The following is an 18381-nucleotide window of genomic DNA, read 5'->3' on the forward strand; positions in this document are numbered from 1 at the left end:
TACTCAGGAGGCTGAGGCAGGAGAATTGTTTGAACCCGGGAGGTGGAGGTTGCGGCGAGCCAAGATCGTGCCACTGCACTCCAGCCTGGGTGACAGAGTGAGACTCCATCTCAAAAAAAAAAAGAAAAAGAAATTTCAGGTATTGAGCAAGAAGTTTGTCTACATTAGAGGTTATAAATAAACGTGTAGTCTGAGGCTAAATTCAACGTGTCTGTACGTATTGCTTCGCTTGCACAGTGCTTTTTTATGAAAAATGCAGTATTATTTGTGGGCAAGGAGTTCGAGGTTTCCATCATTGAGAGAATGGATAAGCAAAATGTAGTGAAGGTACATTTTGATTAATATACAGTAGTTAGAAGCAGTAAACAAGATGTACACAGAAAGCAAGTGGATGGATCTTAAAAACATAGTGCTGTGTAGGAAAAAATACATGAAATTAGATATATAATGCTATAACACATGCAAAACGTAGTACATGTAGGACACATTCAGTCACATAGCTGCATTAGAATGATTGCATGTGAGGAGAGGAGAATGAGATTGGGGAAAAGGATAAAAGGGAGTGAAAATTGTCATCATTTTAGAATTAGGAAAGTTTATATTATATTTTTTTTTTAAAAAATGAAAATACTGCTAATTCAGCTTGTATTCTCAAATAGAAACAACTGGATCTGTGCCCTAGTTCAACATAGTTTGGCTTCTACCTACTATACATATTCTTATAATCAGTTCTCTACAGAATCGTCTTAGAGTTCAATGACAATGGGACTTAATATAGTAATTTTGGCCTTTCAGAATGCTTAAACAAGCCTGAAATCCATGCAGTTCAGAGCTAACAAACATTAGATTTACAATAGATAAAGAAAATGGATAGGAATATATTCAGGGTGGCATGAAAAGTCTCACTGAAACTAAATCCCTTTAAATGACAGATTCCAGGTTTGTCTCTGCTTTATCAATGTGACCTATATTGAAAACTTAATATATAATTATCCTCTTCTATAATTTCCCAATTAAAAATTTTTTATCAAAGTTGCATGGAGAGGCAGCCTGGTGGCATATATAGGGTTCTTTTAAAAAGTAGGAAACAGGCTGGTCGCTGTGGCTAAAGCCTATAATCCCGTCACTTTGGGAGGCCAAGGTGGGAGGATCACCTGAAGTCAGGAGTTCGAGACCAGTCTGGCCAACATGGTGAAACCCCCCTCTCTACTAAAAAATACAAAAATTACCTGGGCATGGTGGCAGGTGCCTGTAGTCCCAGCTACTTAGGAGGCTGAGGCAGGAGAATTGCTTGAAGCCAGGAGACAGAGGCTGCAGTGAGCAGAGATTGCGCCACTTCACTCCAGCCTGGGAGTGAACAGAGCAAGACTCCATCTCAAAAAAAGAAAAAAGGTATCAGTCATGAGGTACAGAAAAGGCTATGTTCCCATCAGCTACATAATTCCTTTAACTAGAATGGTAATGTTAAAAGAATGATGTCTAATTGACTCTCAAAGGCATTTATCCAATGGGTGATTTTTATTAAATTCAATTAAACAAGAGGTAAATAATCTGCTATGGGAACCATTTCACATGCTAAATGCTATGGAGGACAAAATGTAACTCCCATTCCTAGAATCCTATCTTTCAGTCATTTCTAGTGTCATTAAGAAGACAAGGCATATAAAATACACAAAGCTGTTAAGTAATAACACGAGTATACCAGATTATCTGATTATGTAATTAGTTAAGTCATGCAGACCGAGGTCAGAAGGACAAAGGTGTGGGCCTGAAAAACTAAAGAAGTCTTTGTGGAAGAGCTGGGATTAGACTCAGATTTAGAATGGCAGAGAACAAAGAGCTCACTAGAAAGAAGAACAAGAGCAAAAGTTGGGAATTAGGAACAAGTATGGCATGTTTGGGGGCGCCCAAGAGATGGTGGCTAGGCAGAGAGTTTGTATTAGACAGTAATAGGAAATTATGGGAGTAACTTTCAAAAGTCCTCTCAACCAGGGCCTCCTTTTAAGTAGCTAAGATAAATCAAAATTATATATTTATAATGGATGGAGTTAAAATATCAGAAATTCAGAAAGTTATTTCTTCGTCAAGGGCAATTGCATATTACCAATAGGTGGCAGGTAATATCAAAACAGGACATTTTTTGACTTAACAAAAGCTTTCTACTCAGCTCTTGAACCCAAGGAACCAGGTTCTGAAAGTCTAAATATGTTAGTTATCCTTCAGACTGGCTTTCATAGTTTGATCTTGCCCTTGCCTGTTAGATGAATCTTGAACACCCCTTAGACCTTTAGTGTTCCAGAAAGTTGAATGTATTTCCTCACTTTCTGTGCATCTTTGTTGGCTCACTCAGTCATTCAAATAATATTAATCGAACATCCATATAGATGAAGGAAACACCATGCTAGGCAATGGAGATCTGAAACTACTATAAGCCCCATATCTCAAAGACTTTACAATCTGATGAGATCAACATACAGATCAATGAAATAGAACAAATTGTCCAGAAATAGATACACACATATGAGGTCATTTGATTTTTGACAAAGGTAAAAAAGCAATTTGGTGGAGAAATGATTGTCTTTTTAACAAAAGGTGCTGGAACAATTCAATAGCCTATGCAAAAGTAAATAAATAAATAAACTTCAACCCTTACCTCGCCATACATAAAAGTTAACCCCAAATGGATCATAGACCTGGGCGACAGAGTGAGACCCTGTCTCAGAGCAGGGGGAAAAAAAAAGCAAATGTAATGAAAACAAAAATTGACAATTGGGACCTAATTAAACTAAAGAGCTTGTGCATAGCAAAAGAAGCTATCAACAGAGGAAACAGCCTACAGAATGGGAGAAAATATTTGAAACAATGCATTTGACAAATGTCTAATATCCAGCATCTATAAGGAACTTAAATCAACAAGAAAAATAACAAATAACCCCATTGAAAAGTAGGCAAAGGACATGAACAGACACTTCTCAAAACATACAAATGGACAACAAACATTTTAAAAATGCCCAACATCACTAATCATCAGAGGGATGCAATCATACCAGTCAGAATGGCTATTATTAAGTCAAAAAATAACAGATGTTGGCAAGCTTGCAGAGAAAAGGGAATGCTTATACACTGTTGGCGGGAATGTGAACTAGTTCAGCCCCTGAGGAAAACAGTTTGGAGATTTCTCCAAAAATAGAACTACACCAATCCCATTATTGGGTATATACCCAAAAGAAAATAAATTGTTGTATCCAAAAGATACTTGTATTCATGTTTATTGCAGCACTGTTCACAATAGCAAAGACATGGAATCAACCCAGGTGCCCATCACTGGTGGATTGGATAAAGAAAATGTGTTAATGGTACATATACACCATGGAATACTATATGGCCATAAAAAATAAAATCATATTCTTTGCAGCAACTTGGATGCAGGTAGAGGCCATTATACTAAGTGAATTAACACAGAAACAGAGCATTGGGTATACACATGGACACAAAGACAGGAACAATAGACACTGGGGACTCCAAAAGGAAGAAGTAAGGGAGAGGGACAAGGGTTGAAGAACTACCTATCAGGTACTGTGTTCACTATTTGGGTGACAGGATCAATAGCTCAAACTTCAGCATCATGCAATATACCTGTGCAACCAACCTGGACATGTACCCCCTGAGTCTAAAATTTAAAAATAAATACATAAATAATAAAAGTTTTGCTTTTCAAAAGACACTGTTAGGAAAGTGAAAGGAAAAGCTAAAGATTGGGAAAAATATTTGTAAAACATATTTGACAAGGTACTTGTCATAGGATATACAAAGTGGCTCTTAAAACTTAGTAAAACAACCCAAATAAAAAATAGGTAAAGGATTAGAATAGATACCTCACCAAAAGCATGCATGTATGACAAGTTAGCACACAAAAAGATATTTACCATAGTTACTTATTAGAGAAATGCAAATTAAAACCATGTAAGATACTACTGTATACCCACTAGAATGTCCAAAATTAAAAAGACTGACCATACCAAGTGTTGACAAGGATGTGAAGCAGCTGAAAATTTCACACACTGCTAGTGGAAGGTCAACTGAAACAACCACTTTGAAAAATAGCGTGACAGGTTTTTTTGTTTTGTTTGTTTGTTTGTTTGTTTGAGACGGAGTCTCGCTTTGTCGCCCAGGCTGGAGTGCAGTGGCGTGGTCTTGGCTCACTGCAAGCTCCGCCTCCCAGGTTCACACCATTCTCCTGCCTCAGCCTCCCGAGTAGCTGGGACTACAGGCGCCTGCCACTACGCCCGGCTAATTTTTTGTATTTTTAGTAGAGATGGGGTTTCACCGTGTTAGCCAGGATGGTCTCGATCTCCTGACCTCGTGATCCACCCGCCTCGGCCTCCCAAAGTAATCTGAGATTACAGGCATGAGCCACCATACCCGGCTGACAGTTTGTTTTTTAAAATTGCACATATATCTACCATACAAACCAGCCATTCTTTTCTTGGGTATTTGCCAAGAGAAAGGAAAACATATGTCCACACAGAAACTTATGTGAATGTTTATGGCAGCTTTTTTTATAATAGCCAAAAGTTGGAAAGAATGCAAATGTCTATTAACAGTTAGTGAGTAAACAATTATTGTATATCAGTACTTTGGAATACTACTAAAAAACAAAACAATTATTGATGTATGAAACAACATGAATGAATCTCAAAGTAACTATGCTAAGAGAATGAATTCAGACAAAAATACACGCCATATAATTCCATTGGTGTAAAATTACTGAAAATACAATATAAATAAGCAAAATAGATCAGTGATTGCGTGAGGATGGTGAGAAGGAGAGTGAGATTATAAAAGGTCATGAGGAGACTTTTGGATGTGATTGGATGTTTATTATTTTGATTGTAATGATGGTTTCATGGGTAAATACATATGTCAAGCAACATCAAAATTGTATACTCCAAAAATGTGCAGCTTATGGTAGTCAATTACACCTCAGTAAAGTTGTAAAAATATAAATTCCTATCTAGATATGTCATAGTCAAATGTAAGAACACTAGATTCGAAAAGATCATGAAAGCAGCTCCAAAGAAAAAGGTAACCCATACCAGATGGAAGTTAGAATGACAGCTGACTTCTGTAGCAACAGTGATTACCAGAAGACAGTAAAATAATATCTTCAGAGTGCTGAGAAAAAAATAAGAGTTTAATGCCTAGAGAAACTGTCTTTCAGGAAGACAGTGAAATACATTTCCAGGCAAACAAAACAGATTTTACTAACAGCAGACCTTTACTGGGAAAATTCTAGAGTATACTTCAAGTGGAAAGAAAATGAATGCAGAAGTAAAGTCTAAGATACAAAAAGTCGTGAATAAAGAAAATAGCAAAGTAGGATAAATCTAAATAATCATTAACTATACAAATTAAAAGAACAATATTGAATTTGTGAGAGTTAAAAATATCAAAGTAGAACTGAAATGTATTACAGTAATCGCATAAGAAAGGGTGATAGGATTAAATATATAACAAGTTTTGAAAATTTTTTTTTAACTTTTAAGTTCAGGGGTACATGTGCGGGTTTGTTTTATGAGTGAGCTTGTGCCATGCAGGTTTGTTGTACAGATTATTTTGTCTCCCAGGTATTAAGCCTAACACCCATCAGTTATTTTTCCTGATCTTCTCCCTCCTCCCACCCTTCACCCTCCAATAGACCCCAGTGTGTATTGTTCCCTCCTATGTGTCCATGTGCTGTCATCATTTAGCTTCCACTTATAAGTGAGAAACGTGGTACTTGATTTTCTGTTCCTGCATTAGTTTGCTAAAGATAATGGCCTTCAGCTGCATCCATGTTCCTGCACAGGATATGATCTCATTCTTTTTTATGGCTGCATAGTATTCCATGGTGTATATATACCACATTTTCTTTATTCAATCTGTCATTGATGGGCATTTAGGTTGATTCTATGTCTTTGCTATTATGAATAGTGCTGCAGTGATCATACACTTGCGTTTCTTTATGATAGGATGATTTATATTCCTTTGGAGATATACCCAGTAATGTGATTGCTGGGTCGAATGGGTAGTTCTGTTTTTAGGTCTTTGAGGAATCACCACACTGCTTTCCACGGTGTTTGAACTCATTTACCCTCCCATGAACAATATATAAAAGTGTTTTTAAAAACATACTTAAGATATAGGCAAATATCTTTAAAAAGAAAAATAAATAGCAAAAGAAACTGATGAGGTATAAAACAACTGATGAAGCTATATTAGTATAATACAAAAAGACATTTGGGCAAAAAGCTTTGATTGAGATGAAGAGGATCATTACCTATTGCAAGAATATTTTATTTACTGGGAAAATATAATAATTCTAAACTTGAATGCAGTAATAACTTGGATTCAAAATATAAGAAAAATCTGTAGCACCATTATTCAGTGAGACTGGAAAAATACAGCGTAATAGTGGGAGCCATTAAAACATTTCTTTCAATAGTTGTTAGATCAAAAAGACAAATCAATAAACATGTATAAGACTTGAATAATATTATTATTCATTTAATATATATATGCTTACCCAACACCCAATTTTCAACAAAATTAAGTTAGAAGTCAATTTTGGAAATATAACATGAAAAAAACCGTGTATTTGGAAATTGAAAAACATATTTTCAGATAACCCGTGAGTTAAAAAAAATATTGTCAGAAAATACCTAGAACTGAATGGTAGCAAAAATTCTTAAAACTCTAAAAAAAAGAGGTACTTGGAGGAAAATATATAGCTTTAAATGCTTACTTAAGAAAGAAGAAAGATGACAATAAGTTAGGCGTATTTCTTAAAAAGTTAGAAATCTAAAGAATTTAAAAATTAAAATATTAAGAAATTAAAAGAAGGAAATCATAAAATAAGAGGCTGAAAATAAAGAAATTGAAAACAAAGGTAACAGAGAAGATTTGTCAAGTCAAAAGTCATCTCCTTGAAAGGACTAATAAAGTGACAAACTATAGACAAGATTTATGAAGGGATAAACAAAAGAAGGCACATATACACCATATTAAAAATGAAAGAAGTGGCTGGGCATGGTGGCTCACACCTGTAATCCCAGCACTTTGGGAGGCCAAGGCAGGCAGATCACTTGAGGTCAGGAGTTCGAGACCAGCCTGGCTAATGTGGTGTGAAACTCCATTTCTACTAAAAATGCAAAAATTAGCCCAGCATGGTGGCACGCGCCTGTAGTCCTAGCTACTTAGGAGGCTGAGGCAGGAGAATTGCTTGAACCTGGAAGGCAGAGGTTGCAGTGAGCCAAGATTGTGCCAGTGCACCCCAGGCTGGGCAACAGGGCAAGACTCTCTCAAAAAAAAAAAAAAGCATTCTTTAAAGTGCCATAGCCATTAAACATAAAATAAAATAATAATACAACTTTATGCCAATAAATTTAAAAACTTAGGTAAAATGAGTAAAGTTTTTTTTTGTTTTGTTTTTGTTTGTTTTGTTTTGTTTGTTTTTGTCTTTGAGACGGAGTCTCTCTCTGTCGCCCAGGCTGGAGTGCAGTGGCCTGATCTCGGCTCACTGCAAGCTCCGCCTCCCGGGTTCACACCATTCTCCCGCCTCAGCCTCCCGAGTAGCTGGGACTACAGGTGCCCGCCACCACACCCAGCTATTTTTTTTTTTTTTTTGCATTTTTAGTAGAGACAGAGTTTCACCGTGTTAGCCAGCGTGGTTTTGATCCGCCCGCCTCGGCCTCCCAAAGTGCTGAGATTATAGGCATGAGCCACTGTGCCCGGCCAAAATGAGCAAAGTTTTAAAAAAGTATAACTTGTTTATGAAGAAATAGAAAACCAAATATCTTCAGCCATTAAAGAAATAGATTTAAACATTTCCCACAAAAAATCCAGCAGATCCAGATAATCTTACAGATGATTTTTGACAAACATTTAAAGAACAGGTAATTCTAAGCTTAACACAAACCCTTTTAGAGAGAAGAACTTCTTAATTCTTTCATTTAAAAAGGCCAGTGAAACCAAAGTCACCATGAGAAAGAAAAACTACAGTCATTCTCACTTAAGAAGATATATGCAAAAATCCTAAACAAGATATCAGTAAACCTGATCCAGCATTATATGAAAAAATAATTTGTTGAGCAAACAAAGGCAGATGGCTGGACAGCACACACACATATACCAGATCTCCTGGAATATTGTATACTAAAGGAAGTTAATATAATCACAAGCTATGTCCCCCATTGCCCATCACTTCCTGGGGAAGCTCAAAGGGAGGTAGTAGGGTTGAGAATAGACATAGGGAGACAGATCCCTTGGACTATAGAGCTGTTATTAATAAGATGCATTATTAGGGAAATACCAGGCCCTCCTTTGCTATGATCAAGGGCTGGAGTTCAAACTTTTATGCCTGTTATAGCAGAAACTTAGCCTTATTCCAGTTTTTCAATCTCAGTAATTACTAGTTAGGAGAACATCAGCCTACTTTTCATCCCCCTTGTGATCAGGGTTCTGTGCCAAAGCTTTGTGGTTACAACTATAAGATGTGGCACTCTACTAGAACTGATTGACTCTTAAGATTTCCTTGGATGCCAGGCTGCAGGTAATCAATCTTAAACAAGTTAATCCTTAGTTCTCATGAAACAGTAAGACAAGAATGGAATTATTCCACAAATGCAAGATTGATTCTACATTTGGAAATTATTTATTCCCACATGAATGGATTATTGTCATCATCTCATTGACTGTCCCTGCCCCCTGTCTCCAGGACTAGCTTACACTGTCCTCATAGCAGTGATTACAACCTGAAATGAAACCATCATTTATATAATTTTTTAGTGTCTGTCTCCCCAAACAGAATATTTTCTCCATGAAGTCAGGAATTGTATCTACAGTGTTAATTATCGTAATCCCAGTATTTAGCAGTGTACCTAGTATATGATATAGATGGTCACTAGTAATTGCTGGATGAATGGATAAACGGGTGGGAATTTGAGCTAAATGACTTGGATCTTTCCTAGACCTAAGACTTATACTTACAGAAGGACATTTGTTCTTTCCTCCTGTAGTGATTTATTTTAAGCATTAATTTGCTAAAATTAGTGATTTATAGTGATAGTTTGAGCTGAATATGGGAGAGAGACTTCACAAAAACCGTGTTATGTATGTGTCGTATCAACAGATGGAAATACACAGCCAAGTGTTCTAGTGGGAATGTTGGGGAGACCCTGACTCTTGACCAGAGCAAAAGACTGCACTCCCTCAGGTTCTCAAGAATGCCTGGCAGTTGTCTGTCAAGTCTTTCTTGACACACTCATTCCTTCTTTTTTTCTCTCTAACACCATCTTATATTAGAGAACTTCCCTCAGTGTGTGCTAGAAATCTCTGACCAAGAAGTGTTGGAATGGTATACTGCTAAAGACTTCATTGTTGGGAAGTCACTCACTATCCTTGGGAGAACTTTCTTCATTTATGATTGTGATCCATTTACTCGACGGTATTACAAAGAGAAGTTTGGAATCACTGATTTACCACGTATTGATGTGAGCAAGCGGGAACCACCTCCAGTAAAACAGGTAATCAGATAGTACTTCTTAGTGTGGTGAGAAAACTAATTTTTTGAGGTAGAAATTTAAGAAAAAAAGACTTCTATGCAAATATTCGATAAATAATGGACAAAGTATATGTAACACAGTAGTTCACAAAAGAAGAAATACAAATGACAAAAAAATTATGAGAAGACCCTCAATCTAACTGATAATCAGTGAAATAGAATGAAAATAATGATGTTTTTGGATCTGTTCAATTTTAAAAGATTCATGATATCCAGTGTTTGCCCTATATGAAGAAATGGGCATTTTCATATACTGTTTATAGGAAAGCCAATCAGAGTAAACTTTCTGAAAGGCAATTTGTTGTCTATTTTATTTTGAAAAAAATAAAATAGACATTTTATTTTTATAAGTAAATAAAATAGACATTTTATTTTTATAAGTAAATAAAATATATATTTTCTGGCTGGGCACAGTGGCTCATGTCTGTAATCCAGCACTTTGGGAGGCCAGGGCAGGTGGATCCCTTGAAGTCAGGAGTTCTAGACCAGCCTGGCCAACGTAGTGAAACCTTGTCTCTACTAAAAATACAAAAATTAGCCAAGTGTAGTGGTGCGCACCTGTAATCCCAGCTCCTCGGGAGGCTGAGGCATGAGGATCACTTGAACCTGTGAGATGGAGGTTGCAGTGAGCCGAGATCATGCCATTGCACTCCAGCCTGGGCAACAGAATGAGTGAAAGTCTGTCTCAAAAAAAAAAAATATATATATTATATATCTATATAATATATATAATATATATCTATATATTATAAATCATATTGTTTATATGATATTGGATATATATGATAGGATACATCATAATATGGTTTATATTATGACATATAGATATATCTCATATCTTTTACCTGGAAATATACTTTGGGAACTCTAAAAATGTATATGGAAGAACGTGTATTGTAGCATTATTTATAAAAAAATAAAGTGTGAGGAGATTGACAAAATAAATGATATCCATTCATGAAATGGATGTATGAAAATACATGCATTCATACAATTAAAAGACAGTTAAAATACACCCATTCATAAAAGACTACTATGTGTGTAAAGTATCACTGGGCCCTTTCTCCTCAAAACAAAGGCATGAATAAAATTATGGAATGTTTGAGTACCTCCAGCCAGGGCCCTGCCTTCCCTTCCAGCGGCTGCTCCTCTTGCTTGCAGTTGGCCTACAGTCGTACTGAGTTCTCTGGTTCTACCAGTACAGCATCTTGTTTTACTCCCAGGAACTTTTGCTTGTGCTCTTCCTCCTTGAACCACTTTTCTGTTATTCTTACATGCAGCTCTTTTTTATCCTCCAATACCCAGTGTAGGCTTCTTCCCCAAGAAGTCTTTTCTAAAGCTCCAGGTAGGGCAAAAAGCCTTTCATCTCTATTCCTGGGGTATTCTCTGCCTCCCTCTACTAGCACTTCTCTATTATATTAAATTATCTGCTAGTGAATATTTTGTACTAGATTGTAACTCCCTTGAGGCCAAGGACTATGTCCTATTCATCTTTCTCTCCTAGTACCTAATACAGTGCCTAATAAATAGGAGGTATATAATATGTTTCTTGAACTGGACTGAAGAAAATTGGCTATGAAGGTGTTCTGCAAAAAGGAAGTGATGTCTTAGGCAAAACTTTTAGAAACAATGTTTTATAGAAACGATTACAAAGAAGGATTTGGATTTTGGTATGCTGTGAGTTCCCAGAGGCAATACAATTTCTGGAAGGAAGTGTGGGTGATAATACCTCTTGCTGTCAGTTTTTTCTCTGATAGATTTCTTTATCAATGATGTGTTCATTGATTAAGAACAATGATAAACCCTCTCCTGGTGTAATGCATTGTGAAAAGAAAAAGAATTACGATAAACTCTCTGCCCCCAAGTTTCTTGGCAGCATTTGATGCAGTACACGGGAAAATACCATGAGAACAGATTTAGATTTTGATCAAGGAAACTATTTTACCACTTCAGTTTATAGATAAGGATGGTTATCTAACCAGGAGGTAGAGTAGTGAGAGATTGCAACATAGTGATGCCCTTTTCTTGGTGAAAGGACTTTGACTTTTTTTTTTTTTTTTTTAAGACAGGGTCTTGCTCTGTGTCCCAGGCTGGAGTGCAGTGGTGCAGTCTTGGCTCACTGCAACGTCCACCTCCCAGGTTCAAGCAATTCTTGTGCCTCAGCCTCCCCAGTAGCTGGGACTACAGGTCGTGCCACCACACCCAGCTAATTTTTGTATTTTTAGTACAGACGGGGTTTCACCATGTTGGCCAGGCTGGTCTGGAACTCCCTACCTCAGGTGATCCACCCACCTTGGCCTCCCAAAGTGCTAGTATTACAGGCATGAGCCACCGCACCGGCCTGGTCTGTCTTTTGAGCCAATGGAAGTTTTTGAGTCTTAGAATACCTCTGTTCCCCATCCTTATTACTATCATCTTTTTTTTCTCCTAACCTATCTTGAAGTAAAGAAAAGAGAGGGAAGCCCTGGATAAAGAGCAGAGGGGAACTGAAGATCTACTGTAGATTTTGGTTGGTTGTTTTGCTCTATCCCAGCCCTTTTGTATAATAAAACTAATTTTATATAATAAAACATCTATACATATGGCACATTAATTATAGTGTTTGGTCAGTTTCTTTCCCGTACTTTCTCTATAATAAATAGCTCTATAATAAACAAATTCCACCTGTCCATGAAATTTGTTAGAGATAAATAGAATGCCAATTACCAATCAGCAAACGCTTTTTAGTCATTATACCTCAGTCATTTTAACCCTAAATAGCATAAATGGAAACCAGGGATAGGAATTTGTAGCAGAGTCTAGAGGAATAAAGCTAGAGCCAAGCCAATGCAGGGATAGAAGTAGATACGAAATGGATATATTCAATTCGAGAGGTATGGCACTTGTAAGTCAAGCTTCTCTGCTAGATCAGGAATAAGTAAACATAAATGCAATAGCCAGATGTGTTTTCTGTCAGGCTGGCTCCATCTGGAGGCATGCTGGTAGGGAAAAGAAAGAAACCAGAACTAGGAGAGCTAATCTGCTATGGAGACTTCCCCTGAAAGCAGTATCTGAAGGTTATGGTACTCTGGGGTTCTAAGGGTACTACTAGCTTGGTTGAAGATGTCCAGACAGAAACTCTGGTAAGTGGATCATATGAGCAGGAGTATCTAGGAGTGATGATATCCATAGTCAGATGAGTGTTCATCTAGTTTACAACGGGACCCACCCAAGCAGTAGCTTGAAGTATGAGAAGCAAGGTGCAAGGATACCATGCATATGGACTGATATTTAGGGAAGGTCTTTATTCCAGGCAGGGGAAGTGAGTATATTCAGGAAAAACAGGTAAAGTTTGTTAAAATACAATAGGAATTTGAGAAGAAGGCCCAGAGCTACCTTTATAGCTACCTTCTTATTGCAAAATCCTTCAACCCTCAGTGACCTCCCTACTGGCCCCCCAGCCAGGATGCTCTCATTGTGTGGTGTTGGTACAAGTGCAAAGCAAGTTCAGATACCACCACTTTGCAGTTTCTGCCTAGCCTCCAGAGAAAACTCAGATGCTTAGCATGTAGGCCGTCAGCTCAGGGTTCCTCTGTCCATAGTAACCTGTAAATTCACTGAGTAGTGGTTTTGCAATTGAAGCAAATTAGGTCATTTTCCATCTGCTAAATCCACTAGTCATATTCTAGCCATGATTATCACATTAACTACAGTCCCAGCAAGTGATTTTGGGGTCAGCGTTCCAAGTAGTACGTCGTGGACAAATTTAATAGTCCTTTGTTGTTGAAGAAATACTCTGTTATGGATGGTACTAGGGACTATATGGACTTACTTGTTAAAGTGCCTGAAAATAATATATAAAAAGATTTTGTGGAGGTATATACAAGAGAAAATGTGTGCTACACAGGACCCTCACTGGGGTGGGACTAGGTCCTGCTTTTGTAGTAAGGGGTCAGTGGACATCAGCAATAGTTTCTCTGTAGCCCTGAGAGTTACTTTAGAGCATCATCAGTTACTTCTGTGATCAGTGAACATGATGCAAAATCCACAGAGGAAGGGGATAAGTGATATGTTATTTTTTCTGACTATATTTGTTTATGTAGAAAATATATTTGCATAAGTATTTTCTAGAGTTTTTTCTTTAAACTTATAGTTACCTTTAATGTAATCTTAACACAAGTAGTATCTGTCTTACTTCTTGCTTCCTATGTATCTCCAGGAGTTGCCTCCTTATAATGGTTTTGGACTAGTGGAAGATTCTGCTCAGAATTGTTTTGCTCTCATTCCAAAAGCTCCAAAAAAAGATGTTATTAAAATGCTGGTGAATGATAACAAGGTGCTTCGTTATTTGGCTGTACTGGTGAGGTTAATTTTTATATACTAAAGATTCTCTTCTATCTCAGTACTGTGTACAATTGTTTATTTTGTCTGTAAGCTGTAGATTAACAGCTGTCAGAGTTATGTGTTGACTCAACCAACCATTGTATCTAGTACGCAGCCTTCAGGGAGGTTGGATAGTATTAAGTATGGTGCCCCTGAACTAAGACCTAGATCAAGTCCTATCTCTCCCAAGAATTTTTCTTAAGATCATTAATCTCTCACTCTTACACCTCAAATGTTGACAGATCTTTTGCCTCTTTTATTAAGTAACTATGAAATTGCTTAATATTCAAACCATGTGTGTATCTGTGTGGCTTTTTGGTATACTGTGATTTCTTTGAGGTTAGGGACCATGTCTTAGTAAGTTTTGTGTTTATCTGTGATATCTTGCCTGATATCTTGAGTTATGTGACTAATAGTTAAGAGCATGGAGTTGGAAATAGACATACACTCAAATTCTGCATATCCCATTAATTAGCAGAATTGTATGAGAGAAGTTGCTGATAGAAATTCAAAGTGTAAGGTCTTTAAAATGGAAAAAAAATGTAGAATAGGAACCTAACCATTTTATTAGAAATATGAACATAAATAGCAGAAGTTGAAATAAGTTATATCTCGGAATAGGAATTAGGAGCTGGGGGTAGGAGGTGTCAGGTGACTTTTCAAACTATATACATGTATTTGAAAAGATAAAAACTAAGGTGAAGACAACTGAATAATAGATTTTAGAAAACGATTGCACAAATCTTTAAATAATAAGAGAGTTCTGGCTAAAAACAAAATTTTTTAAGAAAACAACAAAACAGCAAAATGTAGGCCAACTAGAACACTCTCCATAAGAATTCTGACCAATAAAGGTTTTGTGGTACTAGATTCTTTCAGTTACTGTTAAAATTCAAGCGGCTTGTTGAATTATTATATGGTAACTATAACTCCTTAAGGGCAGGAATCATGTCCTTCTAGACTTTGTAGGTACTCAGTAACTGTTCGTTCAGTAGCCAAAAGAATTTATTTCTGCACACATTATCCATGAGTAAGGCAATACAATATTGTACCCATTTTATGTTTCAAAACTTAAGAAACAGAAAGGCTAATTGTCTTGTCCCAGGTCCAGTGCTGCTTAGACAGGGATAGGACTAGAACTCAGCCTTCTGGCTTTCAACCCAGTATTCTTTTGATGAAGAACCAGTATAATACTTAGGATTAGAAAAGGGAAAGGAACTCCTATGAGTCTGTAAACTGCAAAATTGTAAGCTTACCTTTGATAAGGAAAAACCTGGAAAAATTAATACAAAGTTGATTACAAAAATGGCTATGAATAGTGTTAGATATTGCTAAATGAGGAGAAAAGATAAATTTCTTTTGATTGCAGCCTTCTGTACTCACAAGCAACCTGGTCAAACATGATATATCACTAAAAGTTAAAGCATTTACAGAGGACTTCTATTTCTAGCAATGATAGACCAAATAATTTGGATCAGCCCTCTTGCTGAGGTGTATGTTTGTGTGTATGTGTATGTTTATGTGTGTTAGCACTTGAAGGTGCTGGACAACTAGCAAGATGTGAAGAATCACAGAGCAAGAACCAGGGGAACAATGAGAACCACAGAAGTGAACCTGACATTTGGGTTCATTTTTCCGCTAGGCGTGTTTGCTGATTCCAAAAGACCCACCTGTGAGGACAAACATTGGAATCTATTTAGGGCCTGTCAAAGGCAGAAGCTCCTGGGAAACCCTCTGTGCTTAAGTCTGTCTGTAGCTAATCTTTGAAGGGACTATTGTCTGGCTTTGAATTATCATAGTCCCTGATTGTCTCAGTTTTACAAATCAGATTAAGGTGATCCTGGATTATAATAACCCCAGGTGACTGTCAGAAGCAAACAAATTCTCTGCAGATGACATCATTTTCAGCTTCAATTTATTTCTACAATTTTAAAAATACAATGTGTGGCACTCACAAAAACAATATTAATAATACAATGTTCAGAAACAAGACAAAATAACATAAAGAAAAGTGACCAGAAATAAGAGACAATAGAATATACTTTTAGGGATTTCAGATACTGGCACTATGAAACTTAAACTTAAGCCGGGAGCAGTGGCTCACACCTGTAATCCCAACACTTTGGGAGGCCAAGGAGGGCAGATCACTTGAGGTCAGGAATTTGAGACCAGCCTGGCCAACATGCTAAAACCCTGCATCTACTAAAAAAATACAAAAATTAGCCAGGCATGGTGGCATGCACCTGTAATCCCAGGTACTCAGGAGGCTGAGATATGAGAATCGCTTGAACCTGGGAGGTGGAGGTTGCAGTGAGCCAAGATTGTGCCACTGTACTCCAGCCTGGGCGACAGAGCAAGACTCCGTCTAAAAATAAAATAAAATAAATAAATAACTAAATAATAAAATAAAAAAAAAATTTTAAAAACCTTTGTTTACCATGTTTAAGGAGATAAAGAATAAGATTGAGAATTTCAGCAAAAAATGAGAAATAAGCCAAAAAAGTCTATTTCAGTTTTGAAAAATCATCACATTAACAGAATAAAAGAGAAAAATTAGATTTTGAAAAGCATTTGCTAAAATCAATCTAATATGATTTAAAAATAAAACTCGCATATACCCCTGAACCTAAAATAAAAGTTTAAAAAAGTAAAAATGAAAGAAAACAAAACTTTTAATAAAAAAAAAGAATAAAAGGGGGTTTCCTTAATCTGTTAAAGGTTATGTATGAAAAGTCTACTGCAAACAGCTTACTTAGTGATGAAATGTCGAAAGGGTACTTTCTGAGATTAGGAACAAGGCAAGACTGCTATCACCCCTTCTGGTCCACATTGTTCTGGAAGTCCTAGCTGGAACAGTGAAACAGGAAACGAATAAACAAGTATATGGATTGAAGAGGAAAAAATAAAATTGTCATTATCCAAAATGAACAATTGTATATATAGAAAATAAAGAATCTACCTTCTACATTAGGGAAGTCAATATACAAATAGCAACAAAGAAAACATAAAGTTAAAAAATACCATTTACTATAGCATCAAAAATATTAAATTCCTAGGTATAAATTAAATTCCTTGGTATAATATTTTAGGTGTTACATACAAAAGATATGTAACACCTAAAAGATGTATCTTTATCATACAAGAGATATGTAATATCTTTTACATACAAGAGATATGTAACACCTAGGTGTTACATATCTTTTAGGTGTTACATACAAAAACACTTTAGGTGTTACATATCTTTTAGGTGTTACATACAAAAGATATGTTACATACCAAAAATATGTAACACCTAAAATATTATTGAGAGAAAATTAAGAAGACCTAAATAAATGAAGGGATATACCATGTTCATTGGCTAGAAAATTCAGTATTATAAAAATATTTTCCCCAAATTGATCTGTGGTTTAAAATTACAGTCAAAAAATCCAAAAATGTTTTTATTTTTACAGACAAATTGATTCTATAATTTAAGTGGAGAGGCAAAGCACCAGGAATAGCCAAGATACTCTTGGAGAAGAGCAAGATCAGTGGATTTTGCTCACAAAAATATCACTGTGTATTAAAAGTCACAGTAATTAAAATAACATGTTATTGGTGCAAGGATAAACAAACCAATGGAACAGATTAGACAGCCCAGGAAAAGACATATGACAAATACAGCACTGCAGAGGGGCTGGGAAAGGAAGATGTTTCTAATCAGTGATATCAAACAATTAGATATTCATGTAACAAAAAAGAAAATATGACCTCCATCTCACTCCAAAAGTGGAAATCAGGTCTAGGTAGATTGAAAATCTAAATGTGAAAGGTAAAACAATAAAACTTCTTAGCAATAAATAATCTTAACATTATAGTAGGGAAAGATTTATTTAGTCGGATACAAAAAACCAGTCATGTTTTAAAAATGGATAAATGACCGGGCACGGTGGTTCATGCCTGTAATCCCAGCACTTTGGGAGACCAAGGTGGGCAGATTGCCCCAGCTCAGGAGTTTGAGACCAGTATGGCCAACATGTTGAAACCCTGACCCTACTAAAAATACAAAAAATTAGCTGGGCATGATAGTGCACGCCTGTAGTCCCAGCCACTTGGGAGGCTGAGGCAGGAGAATCACTTGAGTCTGGGGGGCGGAGGTTGCAGTGAGCCGAGACTGAGCCACTTCACTTCAGCCTGGGTGGCAGAGCAAGGCTCTGTCTCCTTAATTAATTAATTAATTAAAATGGATAAATTTGATTATATTAAGATAAAGAATTTCTGTTCTTCCAAAAAACACCATTAAGATTGTAAAAAAAGGCAAGCTTCAAGTGGGAGCAGATGTTTAATACAGAAATCAACCAAGATCTTATATTCAGAATATATAAAGAACACTCTGAAATCATTAAGAAAAATGAGCAAGAAACTTGAACAGGCATTTC

The 18381-nt window shown here is 36.5% G+C and overlaps 1 protein-coding gene across 5 annotated transcripts in view; it reads left to right on the plus strand.

Moving 5' to 3' along the window:
* Positions 1 to 18381, plus strand: part of EFHC1 (EF-hand domain containing 1) — a 73836-nt gene that overhangs the window by 37021 nt on the left and 18434 nt on the right. For all 5 annotated transcript variants that reach the window (XR_004671997.3, XR_008625629.2, XR_008625628.2 and 2 more), the window contains exons 6-7: positions 9343 to 9563; positions 13800 to 13940. Coding sequence is in view for 2 of the 5 variants with exons in the window: in XM_003833152.7 (XP_003833200.1) it covers positions 9343 to 9563; positions 13800 to 13940 (362 nt within the window). In the remaining 3 variants the exon portion in view is untranslated. The remainder of the gene's footprint in view (positions 1 to 9342; positions 9564 to 13799; positions 13941 to 18381) is intronic.

The sequence above is a fragment of the Pan paniscus genome, chromosome 5 (genome assembly GCF_029289425.2).
Source record: "Pan paniscus chromosome 5, NHGRI_mPanPan1-v2.0_pri, whole genome shotgun sequence".
NCBI lineage: Eukaryota > Metazoa > Chordata > Mammalia > Primates > Hominidae > Pan > Pan paniscus.